Genomic DNA, 20,121 nt, shown 5'->3' with positions numbered 1-20,121 from the left:
ACTTGTACCGTAAACCAATTCATAACATTGCTGGTTGGTAATATTATATCGTACGGTAGTACTTATGTGGACTTCTGCATATAAAATATACGTACTTACTAACCTATTCCTTGCCAACTAAGAAAATAGGTACGTTACCGCCATACAATTGTACGCTTCCGACAATGGGCGTCTGCGAGATCTCCGTATCTTATTGTTAGGCGCTTATCGGCGTCTTCGATACGAGACCGTAAATTTTGACACGAGCCTAAAAAGTGATAGGTGCTTAATCTTTTTAAAATTATGTATCTTGAAATCTCGTTTTTTTTAAACTCAAATTTACATAACAGTTAAATAGTTCATTTTACTTTTTTCTGACTATAAAATTGGCATTATCGATATGAAATATCGATTTTAGGAGATAATATCAAATTAATCCTTTAGTCGACATGATATGAGACACTGAAGGGTGGCCTCAGCATGTGAATATAAATGTTCTGGACGCCGAAAAGCGTCCTTGGAATTTAATAGGCTAACCCATTTTACAAGTAGATATGACGTGTCATTCGTATCATCAGCTATTGCATAAATCAGAAGATTCATTTTATGTTAGCCAATTTTACGAAGTAAAGATACAGTTATCATGGTGTTTAAAAAATTCTCTTATCAGTACAAATAGTTTTTTGATAACATCGGCCTTACTTTTCTCAGACATGATTTGTACCAATTTTAATGATTTACTAATTTGTTTAATCAAGGAAATGTTTTATAAATACATGTTTGTAAGGTTACAATAGAAATAAGCAGTGAACAAGTTTTCTTGAGCAGGATCCCATATAAAAAATTTATAATTATAATAAAAAATATTTTGGTGAAATTATTGATGTGAACCGACAATTCCAAAATTGTTCACTATCCATAAATATTAAAATAAAACACATTCTTCGTCTGTTAACGTTTGTCTTTGAAATCACTGATTATAGCTACGCAATGATAATTAACATTCAATATTAATAGCATAGTAAAAAGAAATCAATATTCGTAACATATAAAATTAACGACATAAACATATTTAAGTTTATACTGTAACTTAAAAATAACTATATTATGTAACAGGTACATGGTTAATAATCGAATATTAATTAGATTTTTTTATAAAAAATATTATAAGCTATTATTATACTTATAAAAGTTTTAAAATTATAAAATTTATAAAAATATTTGTTCCTCGTCCGAATCACCGGTACCGTAAATAAAATGTCTTCTTACAACATTGCCATCGATTGCACTTTCAGTGTCAGTAATATTGCTGTTTTTGCAAGGTGTTACTGGATACCTCACTGGTCCAAGCCATCGTCTGCTAAGACCGAAATTCCTGGGTAAAGCTACATTCTTCAAAGAGGAACTCTTGACTGATTGATCGATGCTATTAATAGATGATTGAATGGACTTTCTCACCAGTGGGTTGTTTGATTTTTCATTCAAATAATCATCGGGTATGTGAACATCGGTCGGAATGCTTAAACTTAAGGGTCGACGTTTTGGTCTATTGTTAGTCAATTGTCCACGCCATGTGTTAAATTTCTGAGCAGTTTTTTTCTGCGACGTATCTTCGTGGGTTGAATAATTATCGACATCAGATTTTTCGTAAACTTTATTCTCTGAGCAACATTTCTGCAAGTTGCTTCTTATGAGATTGTTTTCTTTTACGGTTTTATCTTTCATCCTACTTATGATTTTTTCTTTTGTTAGTTTTATAAGCGCGTATATAGTTTTTAGTGCTTCTTCATTTAATAATTCATCATCTGTTATTTCTACATCTAGTGCACTAGCGATACTATGCCTTAAACTATTTTCTAGACCACTACTACTCTGTTCTTTTGTTTGTAGAGTATTATCGAATTGTGAGTCCAAAACTGTGTTTTTGGACGTATTTTGCAATACAATAAGTTCCACAATTTGCGGTGCTGATTGCAACATATTTAAAGCTTTGTCATATTTTAAATTAAGTAATGTTTGTCCATTGACAGATATAATTTGGTCTCCAGGTAAAAGTTTTCCACATACATCAGCAGCACTTCCAGGAGTTATAGATTTTATATACACATTGCCATCTGATCCTTCAGCGACTTGTAAGCCTAAAGCATTTGTTTTATCTCTTTCTAAAACAGCTGTAACAAAAACTCTTTCTCCTTGTACACATTCCATGTTATCTAGCCTTTCAAATATTGATGTATTCACACAAGACTCATTTCCAGTATCATAACTATATACATCTGAATAAACTTTTGGGGATTCTAAAACATAAGCAGTGGGTGCTTGAGTCATGTTCTGACTATAACATCTCTCTGGTAGCAATTGCATACTATTTATATTACAATGTTGCCTTTGCTCAGTGCTAAGATCATCAGAATCACTATGTGCAGTTGCCAAATCACCATCAGACCTAACTGTTAAAAGTCTTGAGGGAGAGCTTGTATATTTGCCATCTAATGTAGACTTCATACCATTGAAGACTCTTGTTCCCATTTTCACCCCATGTCTCCTTGGTAAGCTACTTTCTGATGAAGACAGACCTTCATTGGAGGAACTTCTTTGACCATATCTGTTTGGAGAGCTAATTATACTCTCATCACTAGGTTGAGGTGATAATATTTGTCTCAATAACTGTTCTGTGGAAGGCTTTTCATTTTCTTTGTTCTGGGACTTTTTATCACTGAAAAGATCAACTTTAAACCTTCTTTTGATTGGTCTTCTCACTCTAGTAGGATTCCTTACAGCAAGATTATAACTGTCTTGATAGTTACTGCAATCTACTTTTTTAGGACTGTTTTTAACATTTAAGGGGCAATTTAATTCACTAGATAAATAATTCACAAAATCATCTTTTGCATATAATTTTAAATATAGTCTGTGGTGAAGAGAGACTAACCAAAATGCAAAATAACTCTTATTATCCGTCATTTTAAGTTTATATTTAATTCCTATTTTAGACAGTCCTGAGTATGAATTAGGCATGATGTAAAGACTCTTTTTGTTATAATAGAATGTGTGTATGTGATGCCAGGGCAAGCTCTGTAACACAATGCGATTTGGATTAGAACTTGACTCATCAGAAATATTATTAGTTCTTGAATAAATGGTTACACCTCTAGGACCAATAGAAAGCCATACATCCCTACAAAATCCATCTCTGGTTGCCCAAATAGCAGAATAAAAGTGTGCACCATAATCTCTAAAAGTTTGAGCAAGAGTTATGTAATTTATAATGGCCTTACTCCTGTCCAATCCATGTCTAGATTCATGAGCTCGTTTCATGCGAAATTTAACATCAGCCATATCATTTATTATAAGAGATTCAGGCAAATAATGCTCTAATAGAAAATAATCTGCAGTTCCATGTTCTCTATAAGAAAATTCACCAAACTCAATGTGCAGTGCATATCCTGCTAATAAAATGAGATTCTGTATAGTTGAGATCATCTGTCCTTCAACAATTGCTCGTCGAAGTTGTAAATAAACTCTATGCCTCCATTCACCGTCTTGTATATTATTGGACACATTGATAGGAAGAAAAAACTTTATTCTTAAAAATAATGAGACAGAAATCTCTTCAGTACATTTACTAAGCTTGTTACTGCTTTTATGCCAATGTTCAGGGAGAACTTTTTTAAGTTTGTAGTCATCTGGTAAAAATACAAAATCCCCACCAATTAATATTGCAATACCAAGCATAAAGTTATGCTCATATTTTTCACTTACAACTAAAGCTTCAAATATTTGTCCAGCAGTGATTGTATTAGGATCACAAATAACTTCAATCCTCTGGCCGTTTAGAAGCACAACTGTCATAATTTTTTTATCACACAATGCTGATATAGTTAGATCTAAATGTTTTACCGGTTGTGAAGCCCTGACTATAAATTCTGGTCCTACACAACCTTCTTTGCCTTTTATGCTCTCAGCTCTATAAAGTCTTGAAGCTGCTCTTTGAACAGGTTTCCCAGATCGAAAGTTAGAATTAAAACTCTTCTTTTTACTATAATCTTCCTCTTTGTTTAGTGCCGTCATAGACACAGTGTCTTGAATGTTTGTCTCGATCTGTGTGCTGGAAGCTATATTTAGTGAGGAATGGGCATTACTTAAACCTCCTAGCCTTGGTGCATCAAATATTGTGAATATTGCTTTTCTATGGTTCCTTGTTAGTCTGCAACTGGGGAATGGGTCTCTTTCATCAGGAGATTTTAATATACTAGCGAAATTTCTAGGCTGCGTAGACACTTTGAGATCGGTTGAGAATTTTTTTTCTTTAGACATTTTCCTTTGCTCTACCTGATGAATGTTAAAAACTGGGCTTAATGTTATCGAGGTTGCAGAACAAGAACTTCGACCAGAATCTTCATCACAATTTCGAGGCATTTTATTTTACTGAAAAGTGAAAAATAAACGATCATATTGTTAACGCATATTAAAGTCTGGTTCATGACTAAATAAGTAAATACGGAATGCAATTAGGCTTTTTCTTTAAGTAACGTCTAACAATTTTAATATGTTAGTTTTCAAAGCGGTTCGCCTTGGTCGTTTATAATAACGATGTGAACGTTAATAATGATTCACGTATTTTATATTAATATATATAGAATAACATTTACACTTTACAGAAAACTTACTTTCATAGAAACGAATTTATCCATCAAAATGAATTATTGCAACAATAAATAATTGCAACATCATTTCTTACATTTTACAATTATTAACTCATATTTACATAAACTTGAAATCAAAATTGTAAATAACAGCTTAACTTCAACCTGTCGTTTTTATTACACTTGTTGCTTGATTCGATCTTTTTTTTAAGCCTTCTAACTTTTTAGTGTTGCTATTGTTACAAGTATTCGCTATAATCATTGGTTACTTACAATGTTGTTTAACACTCTGTGCTGCAGGCAGAACTTACGTGTGTCAGCAGTAAGATTATTTGTTGTTTGGATTCTGCGATTAAACAATGCCTATAATTGAATTAAACTTGAAATGAATTAATTTATTTTAAAATAATAATTATTAAACTGAAGTAATGATATATTTTTTACGTATAAAATATAATATAGTAATCCATATTGTACTCAAGTAAATAACTAAGTGCCTTAGTACTATGTTACAGCCAGTAAATGTATCACAGCTGATTTCGGGGGTGTTGATTGGCTGATTGCCACTCCGGTTAAAGATAAGGATTTGAAGCTTATTCCAATACACTGTTCCATTCTGGTTTGGTAGATCCACGGCTCAAATTTTTTTTCAATACACGTATGGTTTCACTATCAAACATAGATTGTTCAAAAACCCAAATTATGATCATAAAACATCCGTGGTAATTGCTCAGACTCTCAGATTTATTGTTTGATATTTTTTAGTTCCATCCATGGGGCTAATTAAGCTGTAAATTTAGAAAACGTAGTATTTGTCAATAAATAAATATTTTTCGATATTCATCGAACTACTACTAAAACTAAATTGTGTAATGAGTTTGTAAAAACATTATCACCAAATGCATTACTTAATTTCGTAATATTTTGGTTGGTATGTTTTGGTTTGCATGTAATAATTCTTCAAAATATATAATGATCTATTGATACCTAAATATTTTTTGTATATTATTAAATAATAGTATCGATTTTGTACAATTTTAGGATTGAAATGGCAACACTGATGTCTGACTTATAAATTATTGATAGAATTGATACTTACCTACTATAATTCTAAGGGAGTTTTTGACTTTGAATAACAATAAAATTATATTATATACAATCTTCAATTCGATCTTTGTTAAATAGTTATTTGGTGAAAGGTGTTTTCGTTTTAATGTACATTAGTGCCAGTGGTATGAAGTTATTTAGTGTTACTTCGATAAAATGTCTAACTTAATTCAGTCATACGAGCAGCAGTACTCTGTGCTAACAGCTGATATTACAGCTAAAATAGGGCGATTAAAATCTGCTAACGAAGGTAAGCTTAACTTTAAGCAATATATTTGAATGATGTATTTTGTATTTTTTGATTTACTGTTTGATTGTACGTAATATTTTTATTCTGTAATAATTTGATGTTAAATAATTTTGACTTGAAAGGGTGGGTTCTGTATTGGTTGATACAATCAAGACCTGTAGCTGCTTACTTTCAATATGTTAAATGCTTTAAATTAAGTTATTGTACTGTCGTTTTTATATATGTAAGTAGTTTTTAGGAAATTAATAAATTTTCAGACGATCGCGATCATTTGTCAAGAGAAATCCAGTCAAATTTCGAAGAAGCCAATGATTTGGTATGTTATTTATTTTTATTTTATACTTTAATTTTTTACCCCCTTACCTTCATCCGAATTAAAAAATAATAGTTTGCCATTGATATATTAAAAGCATGAACGCTAGACAAATAGATCCTTTCAAGACAAAATGTATTTAATGAATATTTTCGTATATTTTACTTTTCAAAGTCAATTTTATGATTGAAGCTTTAATATCATAGATATATTTTTGTTTACATTTCATTGAACTTATTAATAAATATTTTTTAATCTTTTATTTAAAAATACATTAAAAGATTTGTTACACAATACAAGAATATTTAGATGATAAAAAAGAATTAGGTTTGTATTAGGTGGTTTCCATTATGTTTGAAAGTACCACTTTTTAAACTTAATGGCTTTATAGTTGAATAAAATTGTAACAATTTTCTTGCTGATACTTAGTAATTGAGTCTACATTCAGAACCAGTTATTACTGCTTTATAAGAGCCTTTTGAGTTAGAAATATATATTCATAAAATGCCGAGATGGCCTAGTGGTTAGAACGTGTGAATCTTAACCGATGATCGTGGGTTCAAGCCCGGGCAAGCACCACTGAATTTTCATGTGCTTTATTTGTGTTTATAATTCATCTCATGCTTGACGGTGAAGGAAAACATCGTGAGAAAACCATCATTATCATTGAAATTCTGCCACATGTGTATTCTACCAACCCGCATTGGAGCAGTGTGGTGGAATAAGTTCCAAACCTTCTCCTTAAAAGGGAGAGGAGGCTTTAGCCCAGCAGTGGGACATTAACAGGCTGTTACTGTTTTATTCATAAGATTAAAAATGGAGTACATTTAATGCCTGGAGAACACAACTAATGTATTGTTAAGGGAAATATTTCATTTCTTGTTCATCTCATGTCAATGCACTAAGCACTTCTATAAACTACAACTTTGCTATAGTCTGTCTTTCAATTACGTACATTACATTGCCGTACTGATTACGTTTTTGATTGAACTTTTATGCCGGTCTACATTTGCAGCACAAAATCCGGCGAAAGCTGTGAAACGCAAGTGTAGATGGTTTCGCGCCTGCGCCTCGCGTCATTCCCCGGTCGGTGTCAGTTTTTACCTCCGTGACAAAGGTTTTGATTCGAATAGAATTATAAATCGAGTGAATAAACCGCGTACGTTGCGAGTGTAAAGTGCCATATTTTTCGCGTATAGGTCACGCTTGAATCGCGGCTTAAGTACGCGCAATTAATTGGCGAGTAGGGCCGGCTGATTTATAAAATGAAATGCAGCAGACCTCTGGAGTCTGTGTCTTGTATGAAATATTTAATGATTAAAATATTATTGAAATCTATTGATAACAATTTTTTGCTGTATTTTTTGACTGTAAAATGATATGCAAAAAATATTAATGGGTATTTTTATGTCAATTTATGATATAAGAAAAATCAACGATGTTTTTTATGTTCTATATCATACTGTTAACCATTTTTATGTCTCTAAAAGAAGAGAATAACGGGAACTGTAGTTTAGTTTCATTGTCACAAATTATTATTTCATATCAAATAAAATAACATATTAATTCTATGAGTTTTATGTAGATAAATATTTACACTTTGCTATAGATTTTTATGCAAATGTTTATTTGACATTGGGTAAAAAAAGCAAGTCTGGCTTGCTGCAATTAATATTATAAAATAAAAATAGAATGACAACCTAAAAATGCTTGTTACAGCTTACTTGACAAAGTGAAGAAAAATATGTTTATATTATTATTAATTTAAATATATTATTAAATTAAATTTGTATTCCCAGCTTGAACAGTTGGAGTTGGAATACAGAGGCGCTGGCTCTGGGTCCAGAGTAGGAGCCTACAGAGCTGAGCTTCAGCGAGTCAGAGAGGAATACCGATCTGTTGCGAACAATAGTGCAGCTTGTAAGTATATTTAAATTAATTTTGCTTGTATGAATATCTGCTGTTTTTAATATAAAACAAGACAGTGTTTATTAACAGTAAGAAAGACTATATATTTTCTATTTATACATAAGCAAGGACAAAAAATTCAACCAATTTTTTTTGTGTGGCAGTTATTGGAGAGCTCAATTAAAAAAAAAATTATTAGATCACAATCAAATTCATACATGACTCCCTTAAGCTTTCAATAATGATTATGGTCAAAATATTTTGTTTTTATTTGCGTTAAAATAATATGTAATGTTTTGTCTGGGACTTACTATATTCACTAAATGAAACATAAGAACAGACATACATAATATTTTGTTTCTTTTTTATTTACTGTTTAAGTTTCGCTACAAAAGTACAAGCGACAAAATATATTCAAATGCATGCAAATTCAGTAGTTTGGGACCTCTTATTTGTCTCCTCTCATCTAGTAGATGAGCCAAGTGCTTACATTTAAGTAAATCATTTTCAGATAATATAGACCAAGAGGAGTACGATGATTGGTCGATGGTTAACGACCAGCGGCGGAAGCTACTAGATAATACTGAACGACTAGAGAGATCCGGCAAGAATCTCACCGAGGGATACAAGGTGTTGCTGGAAACTGAACAGATTGGGGCTGCAGTACTTCAAGACCTAAACGACCAGAGGGAAACAATTCAGAGGTCCCGAGGGCGGGTTAGTTGTATTTTCTAAATAAACAAACTAATTTAACAAAAAATAAAAAATTGCAAGTGAGTTCCAGTAAGTTTTAATAACAAACACAAATGTTTATTTACTCGTGAGCAGCTGCGGGAGACGGACGCGCAGCTGAACCGCTCGTCGCGGCTCATGAACAGCATGCTGATGCGGCTGCTGCGCGAGCGCGCCGTGCTGGCGCTGCTGCTGCTGGCCACGCTGGCGCTGGGCGCGGGCGCGCTGTACGCGTACGCGCCCTAGCACGAGGAGCCGGGGCACGTCTGCGTGCTCCGCCGGCCCGCCGACACCGGCTCCGTCGGGCCGCTGGCCAGCTTCTGCATCGGGCTCGTGGCGGGCTCGGTCACCACTATGACGGCGGTCTACTTCGTCTACATGTTCCGGCGGCTCGAGAACCTCATGAACGTGGTGCTGAACCGCGACGAGCGCATGTGTCTGCGATGGCTGTTCTCCATGTAGACGGGCCGGTCGCCGGACGGAGAAGCTTATAACGATTTCATTTGCCCTCGTACCTGACGCCGACGCCTGACGACTGGATACCGATGATACTGCTCCATGTATAAAATATTCTTCATTAATGATGATAAATAATTAACCAGTTCGATCAAACTGTTATGATATAGATAATATGCTATTTAAATTATTACCTGAACTCGTTGCGAATGTCATTTGTCGTCCCGCCTTTATGGCGCCCGACCGGCGCTGAGCACGCTGCGATGCGATCTCCTTAATCTTAATCAGTCGAAAATATAATAATATTTAAGGAAACTAATTCCATTGTTAAGTTTTATTTTTAATCGACTCACTGTATTTAATATGTGTCTATAATCACATTTTATTCAGTCTATTGACATTAGATGTAAGATATTTACATTGTTTATCTGTGATCATTTGCATTATAGTTCTCATGTTTGTATTTTTTTTTGTTTTATTAAAGTTAAAACATTATTTCTGAGACAATTTATTTACTTAAAATAATAGAGATTCATATTCTATACGTAATATTCTGCGAAAAGTTACAGTGAAAACACATAGTGTAGATTTATTATGAAATCTCAAATTCTGAAAATTACCAGAACATCCAAAGCTGGCTGCCAACGGCTTAAAGATATCTATAAAACCTTTTTCGAGTAGTTAATTTGTAATTAAAAACTAATTTTAAGGTTATTTATTTGTTAATTGTAAATTATTTTAATATATCTTAGTTGTAATTTCCATATTATAATCATAGCTAAAGCAAAATATTAACATAGATATACATAAAGTAATCAATAATCCAATTTAAATTTTCAAGGCCAAATGTAATTGTGGCCATAGACATTTCTATCCATAGATAAGTAATCTTTCATTATATATCTCATTATCTCATACTAGGTGATTAGCGGCAGGGATCGGAATTATATTAAAATTTAATAAAAGGCTCATATCTATAAATACTATTTATATAATGTTGTATAGACGGCTATCATACGTCAAAGTTCTTAAGTGTCCCACTTCTGGGTAAATACCGCTCTTGTAATCATATCAGTATGTAGCTTGTTAATACTAGGAAGAGAAGTGGTAACAGCTACACATAGATAGTGGAAATGTACGAGTTTACTTGGTGGTATCTTAGATATCTAAGTTGGTAGATTATTGTACATGGAAATGTTTATCTTTTTTCCAATGTCAATGTCTATGGTTGGTAAACATGTTTGCCAACACTAAGACTGACTCGCTCAGTGTATCAATTTTTAAATGATAGCTAACACATGACATTGACCGATCCCTGTTCAGTAGAAATATTAATAATTTATGGCTTTACTAATAAACGTTGCTTATCGGCTGTTTAGTTGAACACTGATTTGTCTCTTTGTATCATTACCGTTTGACATTCGAAAGAAGAAGACGCATCATTGTTTAACTATTCGCCAGCTAAACAACGGTTTTTAGTGAGCCACTCTTATCAATTATCATATTAATGTGTAGTAAATAAGTGGATCTTCGTAATATCGCTACTGTCTTTATAGTTCACTATGTTCATTTAATTTCGTTTATATTATATGTATATCTGTTTTATTATTTTGATGAGAGACTGTCATATACTATAGCTAGAAAATTGTAGGTAGATACTTAAATTCACGCTAAGCTTCTGTTTATATGATAATAAATTTACGATGTCATACAATTTTGTGCAGTTTTTTTTTCGTACTCCCTTATAATCATTTAGCAAAAAATATTTTAATTAATTTAAATCAAACTAGTCTACAATTATAAGCACGAACACAACAATACCAAGTACTGCTGTTTTGCGGTAGAATATCTGTTGAGTGGGTGGTATCTACCCAGACGAGCTTGCACAAAGCCTTACCAGCAGTGATAGTATAGTTGTATTCCGGTTTAACCACTTACCATTACGTGGCCCACTTACCCATCCTAGTCTATAAAATAAAACATATAATGGGCAATGTCTTGTTTAGACGAGTTAATGAGTTCTTACAGCAAGGAGAATGAAATTACTTGCTTGATATGGCGATTACTTATCATATCATTCATTGTATTATCGTTATTCATCAACCCCACTCACTCAGGTACCCAGCTAGTACTCAAATAAAAAAAAAACTATTCAATAAATTATTTATTAATTGTTTTTTTATTATTGATATTACATATAATACATTTATTAAAAGATATATACTTATAACACTTTTTACATATAAGCTATTAAGACTATTCCATTTACAGATAATTAAAAAACTCATGTTTCATAAAAAAAATGGTATATAAATTAAAAATTGTGTATTGTTTGAAACAAAAGCAACCTATTTATTGTCCACTAAAAGTCGGTTTAAAATAATGTTATGTAGACATTATTTTTCTATAAAGTAATTAAACTTGTTGTAAAATTAATTAATGTATCTTATTTGATAATATAGGCTATTTAAGACTAGTAATAAAACAACAAAATAAACATCTCTCAACAATAACCTGGCAATTATTCAACATAAATCTATTGGAATTTAAAAATGATTTTAAGCAAAATGTGTAAATTTTAAAACACTAAGCTTTAATAATATTTATAACCCATTATTTATAGCTGGCAACACTTCATAGTAGATAACTCAACGTGATTCATCTCCAGGTTCTATGACATTGTCATCCTCGAAAGAACAGCCAGCTTTTAATAGTTTCTTGTGATATTCGTGAAGTTTTGAGTCCTGTAAGAAATAAATAAATTTATACAAAAATAGCTACCATATGTATATATCATAGAGATTAAAGAGGGGTTTTAATTTCGTTTCGGTGTCATCAGTTGGCGCCTCTAGCATGTAAGGTATACATATCGCGCTACGCAGCTATATTTTCAAACGGATACCCGCACCCCGTTTGTTTCGATAAAAGGATGACATATGTTTTAAAGACAAAATTTGGACAAAACAATGGTATACAATATGCCTACAATTTTATTCAAGAATGGCAAGAATCTTTACTACAATCATGAATAATTAGTTAGTATAACATGGTTATTTATTAATATTATTTATTAGTCTCGTTTAACAAATAAATATAAACTATTAATATACCTGATCAGCGACCAACTCCAACAGGTCTTCTTGATCCTTTTTTAATTTCTCCAGTTCCTCAGCCGAATTCTGCTGACTTTCTTTAGCTACATTAAGCTCTGTGGTCAACCGTGTTACTTGATCTGTAAGCTGTTGTATCCTGGCCTCATATTCTACAATTTTAGGGTCTGGTGGTTGAACCGGGTTTGGTTGTGATTGTGGCGACAAATTAGCAGATACTTGGGCTTTGAGTATTGTGTTCTCGTCCTTGAGAAGTGAGTTGGCTGATTGAGAATCGTTTAATGCACTCTGGAAATAAAATTATATTTAATAAATAAATGAACATTAAATCAAAGTAATACGTCTTTTAATATCTTTCTCGTCATATATCTTTGAAGTATTTAATGTATCAATATAATGATATTGGTCGACCATGAATTAATAAATTGTAGCGCTTAACTGTATGTTACTGACATTGACTGTAATTGAGTCACCCATTTTTATGTACACACCAAAAACAGTACCTTTAAAATTATTATATTATATATTTTTATATATACAGTGCAACCTTAATATAACGAGCCTCAATATAACGATTTACAATCCCCCTAAAATTGCTCGTAAGAACCAATACAAAATGTACCTGTCCATAACGAATACATTTATCAGAAACCTCTTTATAACGAATTTTCATCCATTACAGAATATAAATAGTTAGTATTTAATTACGAATATTGTCAACTCCAATGTCTAACCTTCACACTCAATTCCTAAATAATTATTGTCTCGACAGGTTTTAGACAAGTTAAATTTTTCGTAAGACAATCATTGTTGTTTGATGCCAAGTAATGTACACTTCAGTTTGCCACTGTTGTTAGTTTGACAGTTACGATGGCGCGAGAAATAATAAATCGTTATGGATGTAAACGTACAAGTTTTTTTACCTTGTTATAACGCATCGTAGAGTAACCTAACATCTACATAACAAACCTCATTGTAACTAATTACTTGATATATCGAAGATTTTTTATTTCCCTTCAGTTTTGTTATATTAAGGTTACACACTGTACATACTTGCTACTTGAAGCAGCTGTACTGGCAACAACGTTTCTGCCCTGTGGGTCGCAGGGTATAGAGCCTATAACCTTTCTCAATAAATGAATTTTACAATGAATTTCCTTTTAATTGGGTCGATAGTTTATGATAATAAAACATTCAAACGAATATACCCTTTAACATAATAATATTACTTTAGAATACTAAAAAAATGTATATGTTTTATTCAATGCAAGGAATATGAAGAGGTACAAAATATCTTGAAAATTATGTGTTGTTATGTACCTGTAGAGAGGCGGCTTGCACCGCCAGCACCTCCAGCTGTTGCAGCAGCTCGCTGAGACGCGCGTCCTGCAAGCGAATCACCTGCTTGTACTGCTGCAGGTCCACTTCGGACGACTGCCGCTCTTCGTCCGCTCCGTTGTCCTGTTTCATCACCACACTCTGGATGAGAACACCTGGAATAACAAGTCTTTATTAGAATATAGTAATAGTAGTAAAAACATAGCAAGCAGTGCGAATAATACGACCTGTCTCTGTATTTATTTATTTATTGATATAAATTTAAATATATATATCTTTTTGACATAAATATAAAATTAAAGTCCCTTGCCAAGCAGTGGGACATTTACAAGTTGTTACTAATATTTATATATAAAAAAATATAAGTTTAGAAGAACAATTAGTGTACCTTCCAAACTCTTGAAGAGTTTGCAGAACTCGTAGTCGATGAGCACGTCGTTGGGCGAGCTGGCCCGCAGCTGGGGGTGCTTGGCCGCCTTGTTGTAGAGCTCGTGGCGCGAAACCTCGGACAGCTTGGTCGTGAACGTCTCCAGCCCCACCCGCTTCACCAGCAGCTGGCGCAGAGAGTCCTTCGAGTGGCTCGGGACCGAGTCGTCGTTGAAGTGGATACAGATGGCCAGCAGGAACGCCGACAGACCTTGAAATAGAACAGTTCGTTCATAATACATATGTAGATATATACATTTACGACTACTGAAATATTCAACTACTCAATAGTACCTAAATTTTTATATATTTCTCCTTAAAAACGAGACAATATAAGTTTCTGGAATGTAAGTTTACAGTCGAGTATATTTGTCGTGCTCGTGGCATTCATATATTACAGACCACCTTTCTTTTCTCAGACCTTTTGTTATATACATAATATAATATACAAGTGTATATAAAATAACAATGTCCTTATCATTTCTTATATTGTGAAACGATAGCATTAGCTCACCCTTCGATAACATTAACATGATTCTGTTGTAACACATAATAATGTCCTCCGGATCGATTTCGGCCACGGCGGCCAATCTCAAGAGAGATTAGCCAACAACGCAGGGAATATTATAGTACACAAGTGTGTGCGCAAACACAGGTGCAATATAATACACACACACAATCCGACATGGCCGGATAGAGTTCAGGCTCAGGACCAACGGTTTTACGCGCTTTCCGAGGCATGAGAATGTACAAAGTTCCAACATCTTCTTGTTTTTTTCTTTTTTATAGTATAGGTAGGCGGACGAGCATATGGGCGACCTGATCGTAAATGGTCACCGACGCCCAAAGACGTTGGCAACGTAAGAAATTTTAACCGTCGTTTACATCGCCAACGTGCCACCGACCTCGGGAACTAGGCCGCTACGTCCCTCGTGCCTGCGACCGTAACCCCCAAGCCGCCGAGCGGGCGCACCTTGCAGCAGGCAGTCGTTGTCGTCGTGCTCGTTGCAGCACGTGTGGTTGACGAGGCACGCCACGGCGCCGCTGGCGCGCAGGAAGGCGGCCACGGCGGCCGGGCACTGCGCCAGCCACTGAGACAGCAGCATCAGCAGCGCCACCTGCGCGACAGAGACAGCTGTACTCGACCTAGTCGTCTCCCCGCACGTACTTTATACTTTTACTTTTATATTGGGCGGTCTCTAATATATAATTTGTACGATAGTTGTGCCGTATGAATCGGTGTGTCTGCGTTGTCGTTTGACGTTTTAATTAACTTTAATACTATAATGTTTGTAATAAATTTGGCGAGGCGGAGCTCGATTGACTGAACCAAATTGTATACTTTGTATAATTGTATTCACAAACCGTATTTTGTGTTGATTTGAGCTTAATCCCGATAAGTATGACACATGAAAAAAAAAACACATTTGCCAAAACGCTTCCCAGTCCCCTGATCAACTATTTATTGCATTTTGGTAAGCTAACTGAATAAAAGCTAAACGGTAAACGCGCATTAAAACTTATTATCAGGAACTAAATAATTGTAAACGAAATCGAAATACGAACGTCAATCATGATGCCCTTAACATTCGCCAAATCGAGAATCGAAGATCGAAGTTGAACTGGCAAAATGCCCAAGATCAGTAAACATCTTCCGACGAGATTTAGCTAAATGAAAAAGTAAAAAATTTCGATGGGACGTAGTTTTCAAACAGTATAGGCGCTATTCGCCTGTCTGGTCAGACAGGGCACAGACGTGGGTACGACAAAAGTAGTCTATGTCCTTGCTTGAAGTTCAGCTTTAGACGTTCAGTAGTTCAATGTAATAGACATAGTTACTTCCGTGTATATAATATTAATATTATATATAATATTAGTAATAAAGCCGAGATGGCCCAGTGGTAAGAACGCGTGAATCTGACCCATGAACGTGGGTTCAAACCCGGGCAAGCGTCACTGAATTTTCATGTTCTTAATTTGCGATTATAATTCATCTCGTTTTACGGTGAAGGAAAACATCGTGAGGAAACATGCATGTGTCTAATTTCATTGAAAGTGTATTCCACTAACCCGCACTGGAGCACAGTGGTGAAATAAGCTCCAAACCTTCTCCCCAAAAAAGGGAGAGGAGGCCTTTAGCCCAGCAGTAAGACATTCACAGGCTGTTACGGTATATAATAGATTGACATCAAAAGTAAATGGATTTCTATCGCTTACCTTTGACTGTAACTTGGTAGTCTGTTGCAGCAACAACGTGCACTGGTGTAACAATGATACAGGTGTACTACCAATGTTGGTAGCGAGTAGCACCCTCAACAGCTGTTCTTTCTGAGTCGTGTTGTCGATGAGAGCGTGCTTGAGGGCAACCGCTGAGAACCACTTGGAAAGCAGGTCGGACGAGAAGAGACCTCCGCAAAGGATCTGCCCGCTGGTAAGGCTGGACACATCCGTGGAAGACGGCAGGAGGGTTTGCACCAGGTTCGCTTGACCGACTTCGTTGCGGTAGAGGTAGCATTGGAAGCAGTAGAGAACAGCACACCTTTTTTGAAAACAAAATATTTTGGCTATTCATGTCTTAATGTATATAATGGAATATATAGAGTTAATAGAAACCTAATTAAAATAATAAGTCAAAGTTACTTAGTTTCAAATTTTCAACTAATGCAATCTGTAATTCCTTTTAATTAAAAAAAAAAACTTAAATCAAATAGTGCTTTAATGGAATTTTAATCTAAAGCACCTTTGTTGATTCCACATACTTTTATTCGTACCTCAGAGAAAACGGTTGCTTTTCATTGACCATCGACATAAGCAGCACTATGATGGCCGGTCGCGGCGGGCACGAGGGCGCGATCACTGTCCCAATGAACTGCTGGTTGGTCGCGTCTCCTCTAACGACTTCGCCAACTGTATTTATAGTTTCCGTCAAAATATCCGCCGGGACGCCGCTTGCCATTAGAATATTACACAACGAATTCAACAGGCCCACGTTGTTCATAATCTTTTGACAGTTCGATACGATCTGAGCGGAGTTGCTCGGAGATACCAATGACCGGACCAGTTGCAGCATGCAGTGCACATTTGACACCTTCTGAGGAGACCAGCCGGCTTCTTCAGAGTTGTCAGGGATGTTAAACATGGGAAGCATCTTCTGTATATAGCTACCCTCTTTGAAAAAATTAATGTTGCTGCTGTTATTTTTCAACAAATTCAGCATAAGCAAAAGACAATCTTCAACTATTATCCCACCATCAGAGTAACCTTCGCTGCTCAATATTTCGAACAGTCTATCGAAAGCGTTTTCGAAAGCCACAATTTTCTGTATATTGGCATTGCCTTTCGTCAATTTGAGAAGTAATAGTAGGGTCTCATTTCTGATCACTTCTCTACTATCTGATAGAAGATCCATCATTTTTGATACACCCATGGGTTTGTCGAGAATTATTTCTTGTATATCTTTCGTTCTATTGGTTAACAGGGAGATTAAAAGCTGTACAGTAGAGAGTCGGACCCTAAAGTCGTATTCGTCTAAGAGCTCTAAAAGTATTTGTATGTTATGAGGATCCTTTATAAACATTTCTGTGAATTGATCACCAATGTTCATCGGTATGTGAGGCTTGTCCTCCTCCTCTTCAAATGGTATAGGTGACACGATATTGTTGAGAGTGTCCAGTGCATAATTAACTGTTTCATTGTCAGCTTTGTCAAGTTCTAAAATCTATAAAAATAAAATTGTATATTAAGCAACTGGCACCCTATCAAAAATAAGCCTTTGTTGTTATAATATGTAATATACCTACAATGTTAATTAAATATAAATGAAGTGTATCATTGTAACAGTTATGATTTTACAAGCAAGCAAAAGTACTTTATCATACAAATATTAAATGTAACTGGGAATAAAGATTACACTACACTAATGTTATAAATTTTTATTTTTTATTTACCTGTCTCATTGTATCGATGCCCTGAGCACCAACTTCGAGCCTGTACTTCCTGGACATGGCCTTTAAAGCCCTGCAAGCATCTCTACGATCTTCAAGCAAAGTAGAATTACTTGCTCGTTCCACTAACCTTTCCACCTGTTAAAATATAAAATTAGAACTGTTTTTTTTTTTTAATTATTATTATATCTGGGAAACAAACAGTACACGCCACATATACTACACAACAAATTAACTCGATCACACACCAATCAAGTTTCCACTCAAAACTAATTCATGTATTGTTTGAAATCAGATTCTATTTATAGTAAATTGTTCACCTGATGGTAGGTGATAACATTTTTATATTGTTTTTTTTTTTTTTATAGAGTAGAAAGGCGGACGATCATATGGGCCACCTGATGTTTAGTGGTCACCAAACGCCCTTAGACATTGGCATTTTAAGAAATGACAACCATCGCTTACATAGCCAATGCGCCACCAACCTTGGGAACTAAGATTTTATGTCCCTTGTGCCTGTAATTACACTGGCTCACTCACCCTCCAAACCGGAACACAACAATATCAAGTATTGCTGTTTTGCGGTAAAATACCTGATGAGTGGGTGGTAGCTACCCAGACGAGCTTGCACAAAGCTCTACCACCAGTATTTCAGCTCTACCACCAGTGTTTATCTATCTCTGTATTATCTATCTATGTATTTATATAGCGTTGGTTAATTAGTTCATGTTACTATAATTGAAAAGAATATTAAAGTAGGGCAGTACTGCCCTACAAAATAAATGATTAAATAATTTAATTCGTAATTTTTAAATTCTAGTAGTATATAGTGCAAATAAGGTAAATAAGGTACATATATGTCACATTTGCATACCATTTTATGGTTGTTGTGGTGGGATTTTAACCATTGTAACATGAACAACCAAAACTGTACCTATATAACTTTGCAAATAAATAATTTGAATTTGAGTATAAGTAGATACACTATATGACAAACTGGATGGGCAATATTTACACAGACTATCCCAAACTTCTGATAATTATGGACAAGACCAAATTGAAGAGAAATCTTATCAAGATGTGTGAAGACAATAAAATGGGACTGGGTTGATCACATCTTGTGTTAAATCTGCTTTGAGCCAAAATTTTTGAACAGTATGACACTGTCGCACAACAAGTAGGGCAAGAAAGCGAAGGATAGATGTCTCAGTTATGGCTCTTTTAGATGAATTATAAATTAATGATTTTTTACAGTTAACTGAAATTTTATATATGCATGTTGCATGAAAATTGACAAATATTTGATCCATTAATTTATTATCTATTTACATTCGTGTAATTAATAATAAATATAATTTACTTAACTAACGAACTAAACCAGTTTCATTTAAAAACATTTTTGGAAACAAGTTCAAATCATCACATCCCATTACATAGACAAACTAAATATTTACAGAATGTCACACAAAAATACCATCCACACCCACGTCGCTGAATCCTGAAATTCATTCAATGAGTGCTAAGTTTATAAATAGGTCATAGGTATTAATTTTTAAGAGAGAAAATATATGAAAATCGTCACCGTTTCAGCAACCGACGGCTGTTGTCCAGGTTCAGGTGCCCCTAGAACCGTTTTCAGTCCACTTTTTAGGAAATCCATTTTGTATAAGTGTCTCCAACTTTTAGCTAACGTTTTATTTTTTTATTCTAAATGAAACATATCGATATATTAGAAAAACCACAGCAATATTTGTTTCAACGACACGTCAGGGTATAACTAAATTTGACAATTATTTAATATATAGTTGTCAGTGGGTAATAGATATCAATATCAGTGTTGTCAATTATTATTTGTGATTATTAAATAGAGTATTCAATACAGAATAATAACAAAGCTTAATTAGTCATATTT

General features: G+C 34.4%; 3 protein-coding genes across 4 annotated transcripts; 1 reads left to right on the top strand and 2 right to left on the bottom strand.

Annotated features, from left to right (window-relative positions):
• Nucleotides 1-947: 947 nt before the first annotated feature.
• LOC126771577 (tyrosine-protein phosphatase non-receptor type 13-like) lies at nucleotides 948-4,825 on the bottom strand. 2 transcript variants are annotated; one of them, XM_050491531.1, is made up of 2 exons: nucleotides 4,721-4,825; nucleotides 948-4,407 (listed from the first exon to the last, which is right to left on the bottom strand). In XM_050491531.1, the coding sequence occupies exon 2, from the start codon at nucleotides 4,396-4,398 to the stop codon at nucleotides 1,189-1,191; it is 3,210 nt and encodes a 1,069-aa protein (XP_050347488.1). In that variant the 5' UTR covers nucleotides 4,399-4,407; nucleotides 4,721-4,825; the 3' UTR covers nucleotides 948-1,188. The 2 variants fall into 2 exon arrangements, with proteins under 2 accessions (XP_050347488.1, XP_050347487.1); XM_050491530.1 differs by having other exon boundaries at nucleotides 4,650-4,797.
• A 901-nt stretch (nucleotides 4,826-5,726) lies between these two features.
• Nucleotides 5,727-11,096, top strand: LOC126771679 (vesicle transport through interaction with t-SNAREs homolog 1A). The gene is made up of 5 exons (XM_050491693.1): nucleotides 5,727-5,982; nucleotides 6,240-6,298; nucleotides 8,095-8,215; nucleotides 8,715-8,920; nucleotides 9,032-11,096. The coding sequence occupies exons 1-5, from the start codon at nucleotides 5,889-5,891 to the stop codon at nucleotides 9,179-9,181; spliced, it is 630 nt and encodes a 209-aa protein (XP_050347650.1). The 5' UTR covers nucleotides 5,727-5,888; the 3' UTR covers nucleotides 9,182-11,096.
• Nucleotides 11,097-11,821: 725 nt separating this feature from the next.
• LOC126771586 (general vesicular transport factor p115) lies at nucleotides 11,822-19,999 on the bottom strand. The gene is made up of 9 exons (XM_050491546.1): nucleotides 19,792-19,999; nucleotides 18,213-18,347; nucleotides 17,037-17,983; nucleotides 16,483-16,804; nucleotides 15,239-15,383; nucleotides 14,228-14,476; nucleotides 13,822-13,994; nucleotides 12,502-12,789; nucleotides 11,822-12,135 (listed from the first exon to the last, which is right to left on the bottom strand). The coding sequence occupies exons 1-9, from the start codon at nucleotides 19,867-19,869 to the stop codon at nucleotides 12,040-12,042; spliced, it is 2,433 nt and encodes an 810-aa protein (XP_050347503.1). The 5' UTR covers nucleotides 19,870-19,999; the 3' UTR covers nucleotides 11,822-12,039.
• Nucleotides 20,000-20,121: the final 122 nt, after the last annotated feature.

Source organism: Nymphalis io, chromosome 11, assembly GCF_905147045.1.
Source record: "Nymphalis io chromosome 11, ilAglIoxx1.1, whole genome shotgun sequence".
NCBI classification, from domain to species: domain Eukaryota; kingdom Metazoa; phylum Arthropoda; class Insecta; order Lepidoptera; family Nymphalidae; genus Nymphalis; species Nymphalis io.
The sequence above is the reverse complement of the archived record's forward strand: the minus strand, read 5'-3'. Positions and strand labels throughout refer to the sequence as shown.

What these genes read in the sequence shown, in the direction of transcription:
- LOC126771679 (XM_050491693.1), top strand. Translation starts at nt 5,889, where the DNA reads ATGTCTAACTTAATTCAGTCATACGAGCAGCAGTACTCTGTGCTAACA. An exon ending in ATTAAAATCTGCTAACGAAG is followed by an intron (nt 5,983 to 6,239) that starts GTAAGCTTAACT and finishes ATAAATTTTCAG; the next exon opens with ACGATCGCGATCATTTGTCA. An exon ending in TTCAGAGGTCCCGAGGGCGG is followed by an intron (nt 8,921 to 9,031) that starts GTTAGTTGTATT and finishes ACTCGTGAGCAG; the next exon opens with CTGCGGGAGACGGACGCGCA.
- LOC126771586 (XM_050491546.1), bottom strand. Translation starts at nt 19,869, where the DNA reads ATGGATTTCCTAAAAAGTGGACTGAAAACGGTTCTAGGGGCACCTGAA. An exon ending in CAACGACTGCCTGCTGCAAG is followed by an intron (nt 14,477 to 15,238) that starts GTGCGCCCGCTC and finishes TTCTATTTCAAG; the next exon opens with GTCTGTCGGCGTTCCTGCTG. An exon ending in TGGAGTTGGTCGCTGATCAG is followed by an intron (nt 12,136 to 12,501) that starts GTATATTAATAG and finishes TATTTCTTACAG; the next exon opens with GACTCAAAACTTCACGAATA.
- LOC126771577 (XM_050491531.1), bottom strand. Translation starts at nt 4,398, where the DNA reads ATGCCTCGAAATTGTGATGAAGATTCTGGTCGAAGTTCTTGTTCTGCA.